Consider the following 22,013-nt stretch of genomic DNA (forward strand, 5'->3'; position numbering starts at 1 on the left):
TTCACCCTCATTAAAAGGTTATTTAATTCCTCCTCACTTTCTGCCATCAAGGTTCTGTCATCAGCATATCCGAGGTTGTTGATATTTCTTCCGGCAATCTTAATTCCGGCTTGAGATGCATTTTATGAAAGGTCTTAAATGACTGGCACAAAACGTTGAAAAGTGTGCTGCTGTGATGCGACTGAAATAATGGGAAGGGGGGGGGGGATGCAGCACAGCAAAAACAACACAGTGTATGTCTGTACTGAGGTCTGAAAAAAGGGGGAAATTAGACATTGCAAACTGGAATGAGGGAAAGGGAATACGGCACCAATAATGCCTTTTATCTATCAATCTATCTTTAAAATCCCCTTACACTTCATGGTAAGGAATGTTGTAGTGCTAGGAAGCAGCAGGAAAGAGAGCAAACCACTAAAGACAGTAATAACACACATGTTTGCCATCGTGTTTTGCAAGTCAGATTCATTTTGCATATAGGTATTTAAGGGAATTTGAATTTCCCTTTATGGGTTGTGAAAGGTGGCATTGCCTGATGCATCAACCAGTGTGAATACACAACACTTACTTGTGAATTGCCATAGCTCTCTAAGGTTAATGGCACACCTGGGACACGTTTCCCCTTTCAAATTACCTGCAGGCGCACAGCATGCTCGTGCTTCCGTTTCATGTCATTGATATACCAAGCCACACAGGTCATGGTGTCAATCGCCTCTTCCACCACTTCATAGCCATCCTCTTCTATGTCGAAGTGCTTTGCTATCTCCTAGGACAAAACCACACAGCCAAGAAGGTAAGCCAAAGAGTTGTAAGGCTCTCCAACACCTATCCATTTCACCAGTTTGTTGTATCTTGACCACTGCCCAGTTTACTAAGCTCTGGGGCCCAGGAGAGTACACAAGGGTCAGGCCAAGTAATAACTTAAAGCCATTAAAAAAAAACAACCCATTATGCTGAGTGAGATCATTAATCAACCTAGTTCAGAACTATCCATAGTGATTGGCAGCAGGTCTCACAAGTTAGGTAGGACATTCCAACCCTACCTGGAAATGCCAGGGGTTGGACTTGGGACCTTCTGCTTTTGAAGTTGATACTCTTATCACTGAAATATGGCCCTTCCCCAAAGCCTTAAGAAGCATAAATCTCATGACATAAATACTGGTTGTCTCCATTGGAGCTCTTTCCATTCATGAAAAAGGCTTCCTGATCCCAGGGGAAGCTTCTGTGAACAGTTGGGATGTATGAGACAATGTCCGTTGATCCCTCTTCCCTATGTAACACCGTGAGTCCTCAAAAATCTGCTCCAGAGGGTTTCCCAACCCTCTGGAGCAGGTTAGGAAGATAGCATGGGAGCTGTAGGTAGGAGTAGCTCACTTCACCCTTTCATGGAAACTTCTGCTGGATCAGTGAAATTTCCATAGGTTTTTGGGGGAGAATCTTTGGAACCAAAGTCCCATGCTTTCTTTAAAAATAACAATGCAAGAAAACTTTTTCAACATGGTGGCAAGATGCCATGATTGCAGCAGCAAAAACAACAAAAGTCACTCACCTATGGAAATACAAAAAGGTGACAATTATCATCTATGGTGGGATTGCTTGGTAGATTCTAGGCTAGCAAATTCAATTAGACCTGGTCTTTTTCCTTTGAACCATATTAAAGGATCAGTCCATTGGATAAATACGAGTAAGAAATCGTAACTTACTGCAACAAGTTTAATTTACAAAAGATTGTGTGGGATTTGGCCATTATAGCCATATTAATTGGAGAAAAGATATGGGGTGGCATCATTTCAGTAGTTATATTAAAAAAGCACACCCATTAAGTTACTCAAATGTTATGTCTATTGTTATTAAACTTAAAATATGACAGTATCAAGAATCAGCATAGGAAGATGTAGGCTTTAGCGGTATGATGAATTGCCTGCAGGCTTCTGACAGGCTAATCGCCAATTACAGGGTGCTGGGACAGATTGGCCTTTGGCCTGATCCACCAGGGCTCTTCTTACATTATTTTTTTGTTATTTATGTATTTGAATTATGAAAAACATAATGTAGAGCAAGTGGGGAAAGTCTCCTATCTCTGCATAAATGGATAAACACTGGTAACATATAAATCTGATTCCTTCACAGAAATAGGGCTGGTTTTGAAATACATACAGAGATTTCTGAGAAACCATTTTCTTGTATAGCTAATTCCTACAATCCATATTTACTCATGTGTGACCCATAGAGGCTATTTGTATAATTGCAAATACTCAAATTCTGTATTAGTTCTCAACTGTTCCCACTTGACTAGTGGCCAATACGTTTTCTAAGAGAGAGGTGATATTTGCTTGAACACAGATCTGCAAATTTTATGGTTGAATTTTAGACAAAACGGGTAGATGTGTGAAACACACAGGTCCCAAAGATGCAAAGTTAGACAACACAACTAGGCTACTGCTATATTACCTGAAGGAGCAGGTGATATTTGAGGATGCGCTGGACAGGCTTGAGAAGGTAGGAACCAAGGGGCAATGAGTGACGGATTTGCTCTTGCCGCTCGCGAAAGAACTTGGCCAGCTGTTTGTTCCTCATGCATTCGGTCAGAGCCGCCACAGAGCTAGAGGGTCAAACCCATCATGGTATAATGAATAGCACTGAAGATCAAAGCAGAGAACCTCCCACCTTCCCTTGAAGATGAGTTGACGGACAGGCATGCTCAAACACCCCAATAAGGGACTGCAATGCAAGGGTCTAAAAATGAGATCTGGAAGCCAGTGACAGCCAGACTGGCTAACAGAGAGAAGCAATCAGACTTTGGCAATATAGCACATCCTGTACCTCCTACAGGGAATTTCCTTTGATGAGTGTGGGAAAACCTGGAAAGTCAGCCTGTTAGAGGGAAAGAAGAGGAAGACCCTTGGAGCAGACTTTTGAGAACAGCTGTGGGGCTTCATTACCTTACCTAGTTCTTTGCATCTTGCTATGATTTGCAGAAACTTTTATGAAAAATATAATAATATAATAATAATTTATTATTTCTACCCTGCCCATCTGGCTGGGTTTCCCCAGCCACTCTGAGTGGTTTCCAACAAAGATTAAAAATACATTAAGATGTCACACGTTAAAAACTTCCCTAAATAAACAGATTTATATAAATCACGCAAATCTGCTTAGCTTTCATAAACATGTTCTGTTTCTGCTAGACTATATAAATCAAGGGCAGCCAACGTTAGGTGATTTGTGGTTTTATTCTGTATTTTTATGCTGTGAAGTGCCCCGAGAGCTTTGGATGAAGGGAGTATACAAATTTTATTAATACAAACAACAAAAACATGTTGCCCTTCAGATGTTGCTCCCATCAGCCCGGACTGGGTGAGGCTGAAGGGACTTGTAATCCCACAACATGTGGAGGGCACCACAGTGGCTATTCCCAAAATAAAATGTACAGTCTGAAGAATTCAGCTGGTTTTAGTGCAAGATTTGGGTTATCTTGCCACTGAACACAGACTTAAAAAAAAAACCCTACAAACTATTCTGTGTTCTGCAGAGACAGAGGCTGACCAGAGGTTTCTTCTGTGTAAAAAGATTGCATTATTAGGGGGAAAGGGTCACCCAAGGCCCCATGAAACCAGTTCTCCCTTCATTGCAAAGGATACTCACTTAGGGTAGTTGTTACAGTATTGAGTGTAGATATCAAAATCCTGACTCTGTTGTAGGGAGAGAAAGAGCAATCAGTAAGAGATGGTTGGATATTCACTTGGCAATAATCTCAGCTTGCCTATCAAAACATGCCCAGTACAGCTGTATAAAAGGAATGCCAACCTCACCCTACGGACTGTTTGTTTAAGCCCTCATACCTTCAATGGAAGCACCCAATAAGGGTGTCGAAAGGGCTTGTGCAGCAGAATTCTGTGACACTCCATTATACAGTCAGAGATTACCACAACACAGTATCTGCTCATCTCCTTACCCTGTCCACAAAACATCTTGCCACGGCAACAGGATCATTGTGGCAGCTGTCCAGATCCTGCAGAAGCTCACTGAGCAGAAATTGAGAAGAGGAAGAATAAGTGAGTCAGACAGACACACATGGTGAAGCCTCTTGTGTCACATATTCTAAGCACAGCATCTCAGTAGCATAGGCACTCAAGGGGCAGGATGGGTACATGCGGGAGGCAAAATGCAAACATTTCCCTCCCCTCCAAGTCCCAAACATAGAAGCAAAATTCAAGGCATGCAAAGATTTGGGAACAGTACTCACAGCACCCACCTGCACAGGGGAAGCCCTTCCACTGTTGCCAGGGAGCCAAAAACACAAGGCAGCAGTTGCACAGAAAGAGGGGCACTCATCGGTTAAAATGGCCAACTAGCTGCTCCAGCAACTATTTGTGTAGCCTATTTGTTACAAACAGCATTTCCCCACTGCCCAAAGTGCCTTGCAGAGACAAGCTATGAGCTCATTTCTGCCCCAAGGAACTTTGTAATTTCAGGAGGGGAAGCTAGTTCACAGAACAAACAAGCAACAAAACCAAGAACGCCCAGTAAGCTGGGAGCAATTTGAACTCAGTCTGCCCCTCTGACCTCTCCTCTCCTCAGTGCTTCATCATATAGTGAAGGATGTTGCTTCCCTGCTCTGAGACCAACACCATCTCTCCACTTTCCTCTCCACAGCCATGTCTGCCCAGGACTGTTGAAATAAACCCCAAGGATCAAACATCTATGTTGTTATTTTGCAGACTTTCAGAATGAGACAAACCTTCTGGCTAAATGTGAAAGAATGTTGGCTCCCGCTTTCCAGCAATGGGGGAGCTGGGTCAAGGGAGGAACAGAACTTATCAGAAGCTTGCCACCCACACCATCCAACCCTCCAGCCAGCATCAGCTTGATAACACAGTCAGTAGGCATTAATCTGCATCTATCAGCTTCCATAAGATGCGTAAAGTGTTTCAAGTTCATGGCAAAGAGGTGACAGGAAAATGCCTGTCCCAAGGCAGACTTCAGCAATGTGCAAAACACATGGCTGGCTTCTCATTAATAACAATGCAATCCTAAATGATGTCTACTTAGAAGTTCTACTGATTATCCCAGGTAAGTGGGATATTGGGATAATGGGTCCAGTATAGTCCTTCATTGCAGGGGGTTGGATTATATGACCCTCAAGGTCCCTTCCAACTCCACAATTCTACGATTCTATGACTGCAGCCTAAGACGTGTCAGTGGAGCTTATGCAGACAGGGAGAAAGCAGGAAGGCAAGGGAGAGCAAAGCAAGTGAGTCTCCTGCCATCCGCCAACCTGTCCCACTGTCATGATAGGACTGTGACCATTTAGGGAGGGGGTACCTTCTGCTGCGCGTACATATTTTCACTCCTCTCTGGCAAATACAGAGATAAGGGGTGGGTGCAGGGGCAGTTGCCAGTGAAGCCATGGGGATCAAACATCGCACTCACCTGTTCAGTTCATAGATATCCTCGATGTTCCCAAAGAGCGCACTGACTTGTTCTGGCCGTAGAAGCAGCTCTTGAGTATCTATGATCTTCGCCAAGTAATTCTGCCAAGTCATATTGTGTCATAAGTATTGCCAAGTAGCAAAATAAGCAAGCAAATAAGACAGACCATCCCAAGCTCCAGCCACCTAAACATGTGGTGGTGGTGGGGATGGCAACCTAATCAATGTTCTAGGGAATTTCCATATTATCCAGGTGTGGGGAACCTGGGGCCCTCCATATCTTGTTGGACTGCAACTCCCATCAGTCCTGGCAGTTGACTTTGTTGGTTGGGGTTAATTGGAACTGGAGGCCACCAGCATCAGGAGGGCCTCAGACCACCCCCACCCCCAATATAATCCATAGTCCACAGCTCCCACCATACACTCTCTGTTCCCTATACTCAGCCTAAACAGTGTCCCAACAGGGCAGAAAGCCCCTTTCTGTACTCTAAACCAGGAAATAATTAGCACCAAAACTACCTGGCCCTTCAGCCACAGCATGCAAATAAGCAGGGTCCCTAGCAATGCACACAATGCGCTGCATTCACACACTGCAACATGGCAGGCAGGCAGTGTTTTGTGCCTCTGAAAAAAAATGACCAGTACACCCCCGTTAGGGAAACAGTGTGTGAAGTTCGCTACTGAGGGCAAAGCACAAGGACTCTGCACAGTAACATACTGAGGGGTTTTCTTGGCCTGAAGGCTGATGGAAGGCCTACAGGCAGGCATTATGGGCGCGCTCACCTCTATGATACTTCGCAAATCCCGCACGTACATGCGTTCCGACTCCACAATCTCCAAGACCACACGCTCCAGGTAGCTTAGTTTGGAATGGGAGACAGCAGAAGAAAGGGAAGGGCTCCTCAGGCCTCGCCAGGGCCCCGAGGAGGCATTGTTGTTGGCGTTGTGCAGCAGTCCAGCCCTCAGTGAGGTAGCATCAGAAGGTGTTTGGGCCACATCACTCCAGTCCTCCATAATGTGGCTAGCATTGGTCAGGGCTGCAGGGGGATGGTTCAGAGGGTGATCTGAAGAGCTCATGCCTGAGGCAGCAGAGATTGGAACCACGTCATCTCTGCCAGGAGATGGGGTAAGCAGGGACCGGGGGAAGTCTGCACAGAGAGAAAGTTTTGTCAGGGAATCCTGAAATGTTAAGGTTCATCTTACACAAATTATACCTGGCACATAAATTAGAGGGAGTTGCTGGGAACAGCAATTTTAATCAAAGTGAAAACCACCAAGATGAAAGGGCTGCTGTACATAATTGATTTAAACATTTTCCAGCTTTCTAATTCAGCTATTTCCTAAATAAAGCATGTCTATTAACTGGTGCAAAAACATATTCATTTGCAACTCAGCAGAGTTTTTGTACTATCTAGGAGTATGTTCCAAGGAGACATACAGTTCATGTATCTTTTGGTCTATAAATTTTATGTACATTTATGGAAGCAATCGTGAAATTAAGGATTCCTACTAGATTTTCACCATACATATGAAAGGATGATAAACAAGTTCCTGAAGACTAAGTGCCCAGAACACTCAAGTGAGGTGTTCTCAAGGCGGAAGCTGAGAGCAGGTCAGCAATAACTCACAAAGCGTCTGTGAGGTTAACTCTTTATTCAAAGAAACAAAACATCTCAGGCTTAGTGGTCACAGCAACTATTCCCAGCACGTCTTGCCCCAATGAGGCAGCTGCAAGGACTGAAGGGTCTTTGCTTCTCCACTGCTCTCTAAGGCTCCTCCTATCCTGAGGGTCCTTTGTCTTGTCTCTCTTTGATCTGCCCTCTTTATTCCTCTGCATGTTCTGGAAGACCAGGAGGGAGGAGAACTGATCACATCAGGAAGGGGAGACCCCCTGGCATCTTCATCAGCCTGCCTCCACTCTGCCTCTGGGCCTCCCTCCTTTCCAGCCTCCACTTCTGACTCTGACCTGCTCTTTGCCACAGCCTCTTCCTACACATTATACCTTTAAAGCTTATTTGAAACACGTTCATTCCCTCAAAGAATTCTGGGCACTGTCATTTACCCTTCAAAGAGTTATAATTCCCAGCAACTCTGAACAAACTACATTGCCCAGAATTCATTGGAGGGGGGCAGGAATGCACTTTGAGTGTCTTTCAAAGGTATAGCGTAACTCTGCCTGGCATTCTCCACTAGCTCCAAGCAGGTAGACAAGCGAGTGCCAACAAGCCCATGTTCTGTCAGCTACTGTAACTTCCATCTCTATCCAGATTCCTCCTGGCTGCCAGGATGAAACTTTCCCTGCTCCTAGACCCATTTCACAAAGTCCTAGTACCTGAACGAGGGGGGGTGTGTCACTTTTTCATTAAGGAAAACCCAACTCCTCACCAAACAGCTTAACAATCTGCGACGGAAGCCATTCCAGGGTGCTCTTCTCCTCCCAGATCAACATCCCACACTCGTTTGTCTGCCAGGCTGTCTGCGGCGCTGCTGCAGGTGGCAAATCTGCCAAATGAAGCCGGGAACGGCCTCTGAACCCTGAAGGTGTGGAGGCTGATGACGTCTCCCCCCCCCAAAAAAACACTCCTGCATATGAGCACCACGCCCAGAACAAAATCTGGCTCCTCATTTCCCACTGAGGACTTCGGCTGAGACACACACACTTCCTCCCACACAAACAAGAGAGGGAGGAAAGAGGACACAGCTGGTCTGGCTTGGAAGTGTCCGGAAACACTTTCGTGTGCTGGCAAGCTGCTAAAATAGCACCAACTCTAATCATGGATTTCCCCATCCCTCAAAGTGTCATAGGAACCATGGGTTATTATGGCGTTATAAAGCCATTCATCCCAAGGGATTTCACCAAATTTGACACTGAGTGACTCTGAAATCAGGAACCTCGTAGGGACTTTCTGAAGACTGACAACAATAAAAATTGCCTCTAAAAGGTAACTGCATACTTCTGTATTGTGTACTACTCAAACTTATTTACTCAAATATATGGCACACATAGTATGCTTGTTATGTTTGCCACTAAATGTCACACACGCACAAGAATGGGGCGATCCTTTAAATCTCAGTTTCTAATTCTTTTGAAAAGGCTTCTCTTTTGGATTTTTAAAAAATAAAACCAAAATTAAAAGTATTTTTTAAAAAACACCCTGGGGGTCCAACTGCAAAAAGTGGGTTCATTGCAAAAACCATGAGAGCTGGATGTCCACACTGCTATCAGACACCACGACAACACTGCCATGAACAGTTTCAACAATTCCTTAACTCTTAGCACACCCTTGAGTTCCCATGATTTCACGGTGGACCTATTTGCCTCTGACACTGGGCACCCCATTGTATGCACCAACATACATATTACCCATCATCTCCCAACACACTGACAGGCAACACACCTTCTACCTTCAATTAAGGGTTCCTTGTGTAGAGGGACCCACTGGAATGTGGTGACATAATATTGACGTGCTCATTTGATTCCACACTAGAAGCAACAAGCTTTCCTCAACAAGAAATCCAAGGCCTCTACTTTTATGACATGAGCCTTTGCTCATATCATAGGGTAAGGCTGGGCCCTGTGGTTAACAGCTGCAGAGATTCTATCCAAGAAAGGCACTGTAAGGAGGTTCAGTGGTTGCTCATGAGTAACCAGCCAGACTCCGGGGTTTCTAAAACTAAGTTTCTTTATTGTGCAGATATGTACAGTGTAGCAACAAAAGTACGTCTAGCTCATCCTTCGCCAGAGTCCGGGAATGGCCCCTTCTGGTTCCTTGCCCAGCATAAAAGCCGCGGGATGTGGAACCCCCGCCTACCCCATCTGCGTCTTTCCCCCCTGCGCAAGTGGGGAGACGGAAGAGGTGCCTCCCCTCCAGCCTCTGCTTGGTGCGCGGGCTCTCTATCGCTGTCAGAGCCCTGACTCCTACTTCCCAGTCCTATCTCTCCCTCCCCACTAGAGGGATCACTGCCTTTCCCACTGGAGGAAGACGAATTGCTCAGCAGTTGAGGCGGGGGCTCGCGATACTGATAAAGCCCTGGCAACTCCTTGCCTTGCGGCGATGGCAGCTCCCTGACAGGCAGGCTGAAGCCATGAGACTGGATGTAAAAGGGATGGATGCTGCCTTGAAAGGCAGACCAAGGAAAACCAAAGAAAAGGAAGTGTTTCTGGCCAAGTGTCTGGGAACCTGCTTGGTTGAGTATCCCTACTAAAGTGCTGTTTATTTAAGAACCACTTAACTTGACAGCAGTTTGCAAACTAGCTGGAGGAGCTCATATGACTGACTAAACAGAAAATGTGCACAACTTTATAGGAAAGCCCACGTTCTGAAGGACCAACGCCTATAGTGTCTATTACTTTTCAGAGCAGGACAATCCAAAAGTGGGAGCCTAGAGAGAAAGAAGCGGGTTTTTGTTAGGGCAGAGAGCTGCAGATACTCTTGGAAGGGAGGGCTTCCATTTTGCCAGTGCTACACTCTAGAACCCCATTCCAAATGCCAAGGCTCAGCCTTTGGATGTGTGACAAATTGTGCCCCATATTTATTGTTCATCTGAGAGCCAGACAAGGTTCCCCTCCCTTTCCTTTTTTTACAATTTAACTGCTGACCTGATTTTTTCTGGTTTCTATATTATTTCATTATTTAATTTATCTTGCAGAATTCTGATTTTCACCGCTGTTCTGCAATTTTTAATATATCAAAGGAGAGGAACATGTTGGGGTGATAGGAGAAGTGTTAGTCATGTGCTCCAGTCCCCATGTGTGTCCTGGAGAAAGGGTGTTTGCACAATGTGCCCTTTCCCCATAATTCCGCTCCCTAAGCTTCCCCTTTATGAGCTCTAAGTGTACACAACCAGGCAAATATAGCCCCACCTTGCATGGCCTATCACCAGAGTTATGGTCTCTCTGTGTGGAATTTATACATCTGTGGTGGTGTGCTGAGACTGAGAGCTGAGATACCATGAATAAGTGTAGCACATGGTGTTTTGGGGTGGGAGGAGTCGATGTGGGGAAAGGCATTTCCCCTCCTCCCACTGAACCTAATGAGAAGGAAATTTCTTGAACCAGGTCTGGAGCCAGTGTAAAGTTACACCGCTGATGGGAGTGTGGGTGTGGCCTGGAGGACTGCATAATATGACATAATTGTGCTCCTTCGCTACTGCTCTGTCCTGCCGTTGGCTTCACCCCATTTTGGCCATTCTGAGAGCATGTTCACAGGCAGAATACTTCAGATAGGCCAGTGAAATGCTCTGCCGGTATATATTGAGTTCCACTAACATAGTGGGGCTTCTGCCAGATGCTAAAGTCCCTCAGCCAGCATTACTCAACGATAGGATTTCTCAGTTAGTCCCAATTTCTGCTAGGGGATTTACTTCCAAGGAAGTGTGCACCGGATTGTGAGCTAAAATCAAAGGCATTGAACACCTTCCTACAAAGAAAGTCTAGTTTTCTAAACTAACAAACTTAAGGGGGAGGGAGGAAGTGTGGCATAATAAGAGTTCCATAAAATATGAGTGGGAACGATAAATGTTTCTCACACACTCGTAATGCCAGAACTTGGAACACCCCTGAAGTTGATTGGCAGTAGGTTCAAGACTGACCAATGTATGTACTGTATGAAGTAGTAACTTATGGAACCCTGAGGTATGAACTTTTACCTCAGGTGACTTTTTTAAAGGACTGGAGAAATTCAGAAAGAATAGGTCAAAAGCCATTATTAGCTAAGGCAGCTAAATTAAACCTCAATGGTCATAGGCAGTAACTCTCCCAAAGCCAGATGTTTCAGACAAAATTCCCCCTTATTAATTGTCAGAGGCATTTGATGAACCGAGCTGATAGAAACAGAAAGCTGAACTTGCAAGACCTTGACTTTATCTAGCAAAAACATTTGCATCTTTATTTTCACTTTTGCTGAGATAAAGCTCACAGATTTTTTAGAAAGGAAAGTCCAGGTAAGGAAAGAAGTTTGTAAACATTGCTTTGACCAAAGGTCTTGTTTCCATGAATTCTCTAGATACTTTGCAGAGTAACTCAATAACAATTACTGAATAGGCTGGACACTGCTGACTGAAAAAGTAAAATCATACCTCATTCCTCATTTGAAATATGCCTAAAGAAATATCAGGTTAGTCTTACTTAACCACACCTAAGTAGAGCAAAATTCTCATATTTAAAGTTAAATGGTATCTGATTGTTCAAAGAACAATCTTAGAACATATAATACATCCAACTGATTTATACTCCTATCTTAAATTATATGATAGTAGCAGTTTTATCTTGAAACCCTTTCCTCACAATCCTCAACACTGAATCCACCTTTTTCACTCACTGGGAGCATTTTTGTTGAGCTGTGCTCCATAACTCCAAAATCTTTCCTGGTCAGGAGGAACCACCAGCTCACAGCCCGTATGTTAAGTTAGGATTTTTTGCCGAAATGCAAATCATTTTACATTTGCTTACACTGAATTGCAGTTGCAATTTTAATGCCCATTCAGCTAGTTTGGATATACCCTTGGATCTCACCATCGCTTGTTATACCACACTGAACAATTTGGTTTCCTCAGGGATTTGGCCACCACACTACTCACAACAAACTCCAAGTCACTTATGAGCAAGTTGCAAAGCACAGGAGCCAATATCAATCCCATTGTCTTATCATTGTTATTATATACAGTGGTACCTCGGGTTACAGACACTTCAGGTTACAGACGCTTCAGGTTACAGACTCCGCTAACCCAGAAATAGTACCGCGGGTTAAGAACTTTACTTCAGGATAAGAAATTGCATGCCGGTGGTGCAGCGCCAGCAGGAGGCCCCATTAGCTAAAGTGGTACCTCAGGTTAATTACAGTTTCAGGTTAAGAACGGACCTCCAGAACAAATTAAGTTCTTAACCCGAGGTACCACTGTATATGTACACACACACACACACCCCATACAGTACAACCTAACCAGGGATGACGGGGACTATAAACAAATTTTCTCAGTTGATACAAAATCACAATAGAGAGACACAATAATATATAAAACATTCACAAATCCTTAGATAAGCCATATTTTAGGTGCTGGTAAAGCTACAATGTCCTGAAGGCTATTTGTAGCAGTGTAAGAAATGAACTCTCATCATCCAGGATAGAAATGTTCTGGTGTTTCCAGTCCCTTGGAAACATTCTAATTGTGCACTATTTCCCGCACTATCTCAACGTTCCATACATTTTTATGCCATAGGGAAATCTGTAATCCTTGCAACGTCTTCCACTTTCATGCAAACAGATATCCTGGCTGCTGCCAACAACCACGTTTTGTTCTTGTTGTGTCTGATCATCACATCATACATTTAAAAGTGAAAGTTGCGGAGTCATTTGAACAGGAGTCCTACAAACAGCAGAAATTCCCAGATACACCTCAGACCAAATGTTCTGTACTAGAGGACACTCCCACCGTAAACAGAAAAACAACAACCCTTGTGCCTCCACAGCCACGCCAACAACATGATGTCATTTGTGAAGTTATATATGAAAGATGAAACAACATGCGACAACATCTTTAGATGTTCAACAAACAATCCTGCATATAAGCTAATATAGTTCATAGGTCCATAATTTCTTCCACTTAGTTTCTGATATAACCATCCCCATATCCATGTCCCATAGTGTCTTAGTCCTATAAGGGATCTAGTAGACAGATCTAACAATTTCCTGTATATTGCAGATAATAAAACACCCCGAGTTTTCACTCCAAGGTTTCAAATGCAGTAAGATCGCTATTAGGTGTTGCCAGTAGATGCATAAGTTGAAGTGTTTAAAACCACTGTGTGAACTTCTTTTTTTTCCTACCCCCTGCTTCCTTTTCCTTAGCCAATTACTGATCCATAAGAGGACCTATCCTTTTATCACACGACAGCCAAGCTTACTCAGGAGTCCTTGGTGAGGGAATTTATCAAAACTTGTTGAAAGTCTAAGTACATAATGGCCTGGTTCACTCCTCACGATAAGCTAGTGAACACCATTCAAATCTAACTTACAAGTTCCCACAAACTGGAGATGCACTAGTCTAAATCATCTATCCTTTGTCCACATACATTTTAAGCAAGAATGTGCCCATGACCTTAAATTTACCAGTCTCACTTTCATCTACCGGTAATTCTGTTGCCTTTTGGTTAGGAAGTTCAGAGCCAGACAAAAGCCACAGCGCCACCCAGTGGATAGGACACTATGTGAGATTAGCAGTCACCCCCACCAAACCACACTCAAAACTTCCGATTAGTGAATCAAGAAGTCCAACCCGTTTTCAAGTGGCTAGGAATTATGCAGGAAGCAATTCTTTCTGTTGCTTCACTATATAGTATTTTGTAGTCACTGATCATACAACCAACCTGTTGAGCCCAAAGATCATGACGTCTGATGCAGTATTGCTAGGAGCAGAGTGTGCAGACAATGTGCAGAGTACCGGTACATGTTCTCATATCAGTTGTGGCCACAGTGAAAGCTGCAGCATTGTCATCTATTTAGAAGAAGCAGGATATGCTCCTTTACTCACTGCGGTATCAAAGTCCAATATATCAATTAAAAAATCTTAACAGCACCTTTTATGCCTCTCAGTTCATAGGTCTACCTCATTATAACAGCCAGCATTGTAGCAGATAGCAAGCCAGGTCACACCTCAGATTGGGTACACAGGGTGTGAAACTTCCCTTTCTTACACTTCCAACAATCCTCATTTGGAGTAAAGAGGGAATTTCAGCAACAACCAGGAATATCTTTTTTTTCTTCAGTATCTAGATAAATAATCCAGGAAGTTGCATAGGGTTGTAAAACTGTATTATCTAGTTTTCATTGCTACTGATATCACCTACATTACCAGAATGTGAAACTTAAATGTCGGATCTAGGACTTCTGCAAGAATGTGCAAGACTCTGCTGTAATACTACACCTATCCATGGATGCTGGGCAGAAAAGTTTCCATTGTGGCAAATGTCCCACTCCTATATTTTTTTCAGTGAAACATTTTCCATTTCTAAAGCTGCATTGTTTCATAACATTACAAATATAGTTAATGGATATAGTACCAGTCAAATGAGGCACATTCAAAGGGGTAATTAACTTTCTTTTCCAAGTGACGACCCCTAGGAAAAATGTGTGTGTGTTTTGTTTCCAGACTTCCTGCCAGCAGAGTTCAGCTCACAAGATGTTTCTGCTGAAGGGTGGGGGAGAGAGAATTTTGCTAATTCCCCCTTCTCCAAGCCAGGACCCTCCAGACCAGCTTGGGAGATGGCACTGGGGGTTGTGCAGGGAAGGGAGTGAATTGGGGGGGAAATCCTTTCCCCACCCCACAAGAGCCTCTGTAGGATTATCACAGAAGGGCAACCCAGCAACTAAAGATGCATAGCTCTTTGAATGTACTAAGATTACCGGTAGTATGTTACCAGCTCTCAAAATGCTTTAATTTTTTCCTTAAAACTTAAACAATGTCAGTATATACACTATGGAGTTGCTGTATCTTAAACATATGTGTTTAGTACAAAATATTTTAAGTATTCTAATAAAAATAATTTCCAAGTACATCCTTGCATTAGTTTTAATACATTTGAACCTCATTTCTGGCAGCAATCCTATGCACACTTAGCCTGGGAATGTGCCCCCTTGAATACTAGGGGACCTATTTCTGAGCAAACATACGGTACATAAGATTGCACTGCTAAGTGTCCTTCAGTTATATTTTTCCTAATCAAAATATTACAGTTCAAATACTTTTAGCTACTGGTAAAATCTGCTGAGATGTTTGTAGGCATGTAAATCAACATAGCACACATTTAGTAAACGAAACTTTTAAAAGAAGTCAAATACACATTCTAAATCAATCAATTTAGGGCATCTGAAAATTATCCAGAAAACTGTCTACTTCTTTTTCAACCCACATCACTGCGCATGACTTTCATTTTTGTCAATCAGGCAGGAATCTGAATATATGGAGTCAAATGGGATTTCTAATCTACCCTTATTTCATATACTGAAGCTAGAACTTCTGTGCCCAAAGATTCCTAATAAAGCTAGCCAATACAATAGGATAAATGTAAGGTTTAGGATCATCCAAGCTCTACAGCAAGGATAACAGTATTGTAAAATCCAAATAATATCAAGTACCTATTGTAAAGCACTGCAATGGCTAACTGTGCATTTTAACAAGCAGGAAATGGGAAGGTAGGTTTCAGGAAAACAGTATGAAAGAAAGGGACTAACCACAAAATTGTGGATGGGGGGCAGGATGTGTACAGAGCTCAGTTGTCCAGGGTTCAGTATTGACTCACAGGAAGAACAACTAATAATGACTGAAACAACATGGAATGTACCTGGAGGCCTCTCTTCTTAGAACTGCACCTGCCGCACCTTATTTTACATGTGGACATGGAACTCTTCTCCTGAATTCCAATCAGCAGTGAAGCCATAATTTTCGTTAGCATGAAAGCGGCCGTAGACTTGGAAGATAAAGGGCAGCAGACACTGGGGGGGAAGTGTTTCATAAGAAACTTTTGAAACCGGTTCTGCCAGCATGTCAGATTCTCCACATTTCTCCAGCGCTAAGAAGATGGGATCAGGATCAAAGACCAAAATTTGCCAGTGAGCCAAAGGATTCTGTGTGGCTTAGTTATTTGCTTCAGTGGGATATGTATTGTGATGAAGAGTGGAATCCTTTGGCTTCAATGTTCCCCAGAATATTTGCAAATAAAGGCAAAGATTTTCAAAATGAAAAACTTTGGAACTCGCGTTCAAAGAGACCAGAAGTCTGTAATGGGACCAGAAGTGTTCAGTCACTGCCTGCCAACCACCTGAGGACTGTTTCATGAATGTCACAGGGGCAAAACCAGGCAGACACTCAACAGGTAGCTGCAGCCCATCCCCAGCAGGTGTACCTCTTTCTTAAAATATATTTATAAATTGTTTATAAGCTTTGCATTGTAGACAATTTTTAAAAAAGAATGAATTACTATAAATAATAATAATAATAATATGTTAGGTTAATGTTACATGAATAAAATAGTACAGTTATCATTAACTATATAACTGTACTATTTTATTCATGTAACATTAACCTAACATTTTTTAATTCATTCTTGTATTAATTTCATTTATATTAGCATGTGGTCTATTCCATTCTATCTCAGGTTCTCTTTTCATATACCGGTACCTCTTTGAAACACTTGTTGCATTCACAGGTTACATTCCTAGATGCATATCCAAGAGCCAAACTAGAAGAGATGGCAAGAGATCTCCAAGGTGGGTTTTTTTTCCTAATTCTTTTTTAAAAGGTTATAAACAGCCATGGGAGGGATTACCGGTAAGTGTAACTACATCCCCACTGCTCCATACCTCCATTTGGCTGCAAGGATGCAACACTTGCCTTGCTACTTTCCTGCCTTCCACCCTATGCAGTTACCCTATGCTAATTTTATAACCACTCTACAAGTCCCTGCCTGAATTGTGAATACCGTAAGGCAGTTAAGACATATTAAGAAACAATTCATCTACTGATCCTTCCAATTATATACTCTTAATACCTTCCTGTTCAAATGCAGCTTCAAAACTCTATGCAATACTGGCCACAACTAATACTTCCCCCCTCCTATCCCTTAAAACTCACACAGTTTCAGAAGCCTTCAGAGAGGACAAATAAACAAGGTATATCTGCTTTTCCAACCTAGATTACACTAACCTCTTTGGGCTACAGGGTTTCAGTTCCCAGCTTGACCTTTATTGCAATGAGGCGGAAAAATTGAAAAACCATCAAGGACTTTACTTGTTGTTTTTTTGCTAAAAACTAAGCATTTCCAGAGCCAGTATAGCAGCTTTCACCAGTTCTGAAATTCACCACAAACATCAGGCTAATGTTTATCAAATCCCTGCCAGAACTGGATGGAACCAACGCCACAGATGAAGGGCATGAGAAGCTGGTTTGTTGTGGACCTTCAGTCTGGCCTTTGCTGCAGCTACTTAAAGACACAGCAGGGCTCACACATCTTTTTCTTTGCTTTTTATTTTCTTAAGGGCACAATCTAAACTATATTTATAAACCAGCCACCACAGTCCTCTTAATGGAAATGGTGTAGGCCTACTCTCCAGACAGAAAGAACCAAGGGCCCCCAAGCCCCTCACTGAACAACAACAAAAAAGCCAACTGTCTTTTCTGCCTGCAGCTCCCAATTCCAGACTCCATTCTGGCTGGCAGGAAACGTTCCCAACGCTTTTGGATGGCCTACTAGGGCAAACGGGGCACTGCCCCACCAGCCTTCCAACTTCCAGACATGCAGAAGCAACATGTGTTTTATTTAGTTATAGCTACTGGTGATGTCAATCAACTTTTGAGTATCTTAAATGCCTGTTTTTACCTGTTTATCAATAATTTTCATGTTTTGTTTTATACTTTTGTAATTCGCTTAGAGGTTCTCTTCATGGGATACATAAATTTTGTGAAATAAAGAAACTGCTCTCGGCCAGATCCCACCTGCCTTCCCTGCCTGCCTTCGTACTTACAACCGGCCCAGGGGGTGGCACTGCTAGCCAGCTCCCTCCTGCTTAATCTCAGCATTACCTTTGAGGAACTCAACTAGAAAGAGTCTGGGGGGTAAAATCAGAACTAGCTGTTTCTGCCTGTCCACTGACTTTGCCTTCACCTTTTGTTGGCCTCTCTGCCAGTCCCAAGAGGCACACTGCTTTTGAAGACATGTTTGGAAAGACTGGGGAGGAGAACCTCACTACAGTATAGTCATTTAGCTAAACCTCCGCTTTGCAGGCAGGAATCAGGGCCCTGCTACAGTCACCCCCCTCCATCACTCAGACATCAACCTCCTGCACTCTAAATTCACCCTGAATTCATACTTCACTAATTGTGTTACTATGTAAATTACTACAGTGTGCATGTAACCAGGAAGGAAGATGGTTGCAGTATACCATACCTCCAAAGGAAGCTGAGAATTGCATCACTCCCTGGCTTCCCCAGCTCTCTGACACAGAGCGAGAATGTGCAGCAAGTTTCTCATCCACGTCCCCTTGTTGCCGCTTTGTAAAATGGTCGCCATGTTCGTCTGAAATTCCCTTTTCTTTGATGATTATGGCCAGTTTTACTTTTCCATGCTTGCACAGTAGCAGCAGACAGACCTTTCCAGAGGCTTGTTTAGAGTCTCAAACAAATATTTGCACTGGAATTCAAACCAAATATTTCCACTGATCCTTCACTGGGCCAGTGTGAGGGAGCAGGAGTGGAGGGGAGAGGAGAAAGGCTGATAAGTGGTGTGGGTTCATGGACTTATTGTAAGCGCAGGGAGACCCTTTGCTGGTACAAGGTTTTTTGAAGCAGATGCTTTTATCAGTGGGTTGTGATCTGTGACCATGGGGGCTTAAACCTCGATTATGTTCCTAAGACACTGCTGCCCAACCAAGAATAAATGCCTTTGTGGAATTTTTAGAATCCTTTTCATGTCACCTTTAATGACACTACATGACACTACATCCACTGAGCTCCTCCTGACCTTTTGAGATACACTGAGCAGATTAGCAACCCACCCAGGATTACACCCCCGCAGAGACCGCTTGATTGCTGGAAAGTTACGCAGCATACCGGTTCTACTTATCCATCTGTATACTTCATGCACATTCCTTCCTTTTAGTTAGCTCTGATCCCTCGCATCTAAATCCATCCCATGAGAAGAGAATGCCATTGCTCCTTTCCCAGCAGGCTGTCAAAATCTGCAGATTTCAATCTCTCTGCTACTTCGGAAGCATCCAGCCAGATTAGATCTAACTTTACCCTTAAGAGCAGTGTGCAACCTTTCCAGGACACAACCAGCTTGATCAGAGTTATTGGCAAGGAGCAGCGGAAACTCTAGTCCAGCCCCCCCCCCTTACTATTCCCACCTCAGCCAAGAATGACAGATGGCATCACTGTTCTCCTTTGGTATGTTACACCAAGTCAAACCAGCACCACAATGAAAATCTTTTTTCTTTTTGTCAAATGCTACTGGCACCACTGAAGAGATCTTTGTGCAGAAATGATAACTGCATTTCCAAAGATCCCTGAACAAGAACCTTAAAAAAAAAAGAAGTCTGATGGGGTTGTTGCTTCTGTTGCTGATTTCACTCGAAGATTTGAATGGTCAGTGCCTTTGGAGCTAGATTTCTCCATTTCCCTGCAGAATGAGCTTCACATGGAACAATTTCAGCTTTTGCTATGCCTCCCTAAAGGATATTAGCAGAATGGAGAAGCCCCGGATTACATTTTTCTCTTTAGCAACCAAAATACTGAGGAAACTTACAGAAATGTACAACCTATTGAAACACTAAAGAACATCTTATCATTTTATTTGGAAGGAATTTTAGTCCACATCACATTTAACTAGAAGGCCTTGCAGTATGTGCTTTGGCTCACTAACTTGAAGCATCTGGATAATTTTACACCATCTACATAAGACGCCTCAGTCACCCTGGCACTAAGCTTGTGGCACACTATGGTCTGGATTATGCAAGGAGTGGAAGGGTGAGCATTCCCGCCTTAAGGCAGGAAGGTGAACTGCAAGATGCTCTAGTACCTGTTAACCATAAGATCCTGTCTCAAACAAGTGATCCATAATAATTATTTTGCAGAGACTGAGAGCTGAAACTACCCTTAAATTAGAAAGCAGAAAAATTCTTAGTTGAGGTGAAAGTTGCATCTGTCAGACCAGTATATGAACATTAGCCCATAACAACATGTGTTCAAAGGCACAACAGACATGGAATGTAACCTTTTCAGGGGGACTTCTCTAGATCCAGTATATTCAAAGGGATCTCTCTTTTTAAAATCAACTCTGAAAAATCTCACTTTGGTACTTTGCCCATTTAGCTCTGTTAGCAAATTGCAGCTTTTACTGCTGTGTGCACTGTGATCTACTATGACCTACAAGAAACAAGTTCTGTGTATATGTGACACATGTACAAAATCAAGGATGGCCCTGTTTGAATGCATCATCTCCAATCTACCTCTTCAGTTACATAACAATGGAAAAAATTATGAATGGCACAAAGGTGTTCTCAAGAAGCAGGTCAACAGAACTCTGATGCTACCCTTTTGGACCCTTGGACAAGTCTAGCTTAATTTTAATCATCACTGAACTTCATTGCCACAACTTGTAAAAGGCTTTGTTAGAATGTTCTAAGCTATTTGTATATTGTTCAACACCATACTTGCAGTCAGCAGTTTTATACAATCTGTGCCCAGTGCAAGTCTGCACATCCTCATTTTTTACATAGCGGGGGCACTTCTGGGCCTAGGATCCCCAGTTTGGGTTGGGGAGAAGAGAAGAAGAAAAAGAGTTTGGATTTGATATCCCGCTTTTCACTACCCGAAGGAGTCTCAAAGCGGCTAACATTCTCCTTTCCCTTCCTCCCCCACAACAAACACTTTGTGAGGTGAGTGGGGCTGAGAGACTTCAGAGAAGTGTGACTAGCCCAAGGAGTGCAATGCCTTGAACAATTCTATCAACAAACAAGTATATTCAAAATACTGTATTAGGATTAAGCAGTGCTAAATCCAAGTCTACCAGCTTGACTTGTTTGCGATCTGGTTGTCAGTCCGTTTAACACATCTATCATCCCATACCTGTCAGGGAAAGATAATAACACTAGATCTCACTTTCAAGATCACCCATTTTATCATGAAATAATTTGGCTCTTAAATTCTCATGCACGGTAAATGCCTCCCTAATTAAAAGCAAACACAACACACCTTCCGCTTTACCTATTACTGTTGGAGACAAGCTGTGCAATTGTCAGGTCTCCGCAGTGTGTTACGAACAACCTACGTCTATGTGTGTATGAGTGTGTGTGTGTGTTGGGGACTGTGGATGTTTCTGTGCAAAGCAGCGTAGTAATGGGAGCATGCTCACGCTTGCAGACTGGTAATGCACTGGGTGTGACTGTTGATTCAATGAGGCTTGTCTGCTAGGCTCTTTTAATGGCACAGCTGGTATTTTTGTGAGGCAGCTGCTTGCAAAAGCCAAATGAGCTCATCAGGAGTCACCCAAAGACTCTGTGTGAAGATCCCCAGAGCGGTCTCACAGTGGAGGCCCATTCCCATCTGCAGTGGATGAACACTAGGAATAAAGGAAGGGAAGTGTCCAATTCATAACTGCGCAGCTGGGCAAGAAAGGCAAATTGTATGATCAATACAGTACTAAGAGACTAAGGATCTGCCCCTCCTACCGCATCCTACACTTGAGGGCAGGATTACAACAGTCACACCAGGGATTACCTCCAACCTCAGAAATTGTCTTCATTATCCATCATATTATCATTGCCCATTAACCATCTCTTCCTCCTTGCATTGTTCTGGCTCATCTCTGGGCTAAACATATACTATATGCTTGTGTGTTGCAACAGAGAGAGAGAATATCACACAGTTTTCAGGATCTCTCTTTTCAGATGTACGTTCATTTCTAGTGCTTATGGCTGCAACTGATTTCCACTGTTCAGGGCATGGATGAAAGTCCAGATAGCTCATTAACTTCTAGCACTGCCCACAATCATTCTTCAGCAGACACCTTTCACTTCTTGCCTGTTACTTCTT

The 22,013-nt window shown here is 43.1% G+C and overlaps 1 protein-coding gene across 7 annotated transcripts in view; it reads right to left on the minus strand.

Annotated features, from left to right (window-relative positions):
• Positions 1 to 22,013, minus strand: part of PLEKHG3 (pleckstrin homology and RhoGEF domain containing G3) — a 48,520-nt gene that overhangs the window by 19,245 nt on the left and 7,262 nt on the right. For 3 of the 7 annotated variants that reach the window (XM_033159524.1, XM_033159512.1, XM_033159515.1), the window contains exons 1-7: positions 7,815 to 7,926; positions 6,213 to 6,577; positions 5,431 to 5,531; positions 3,953 to 4,022; positions 3,643 to 3,689; positions 2,449 to 2,599; positions 632 to 763 (exon numbers count right to left, since the gene is read on the minus strand). In XM_033159524.1, coding sequence (XP_033015415.1) covers positions 632 to 763; positions 2,449 to 2,599; positions 3,643 to 3,689; positions 3,953 to 4,022; positions 5,431 to 5,531; positions 6,213 to 6,577; positions 7,815 to 7,878 — 930 coding nt within the window. In that variant the 5' untranslated portion in view covers positions 7,879 to 7,926. Of the gene's footprint in view, positions 1 to 631; positions 764 to 2,448; positions 2,600 to 3,642; positions 3,690 to 3,952; positions 4,023 to 4,252; positions 4,382 to 5,430; positions 5,532 to 6,212; positions 6,578 to 7,814; positions 7,928 to 22,013 lie in introns of those variants that run through there. The other 4 variants (XM_033159513.1, XM_033159511.1, XM_033159535.1 and 1 more) reach the window with 3 other exon arrangements.

This window comes from Lacerta agilis, chromosome 1 (assembly GCF_009819535.1).
Source record: "Lacerta agilis isolate rLacAgi1 chromosome 1, rLacAgi1.pri, whole genome shotgun sequence".
NCBI classification, from domain to species: Eukaryota; Metazoa; Chordata; class Lepidosauria; order Squamata; family Lacertidae; genus Lacerta; species Lacerta agilis.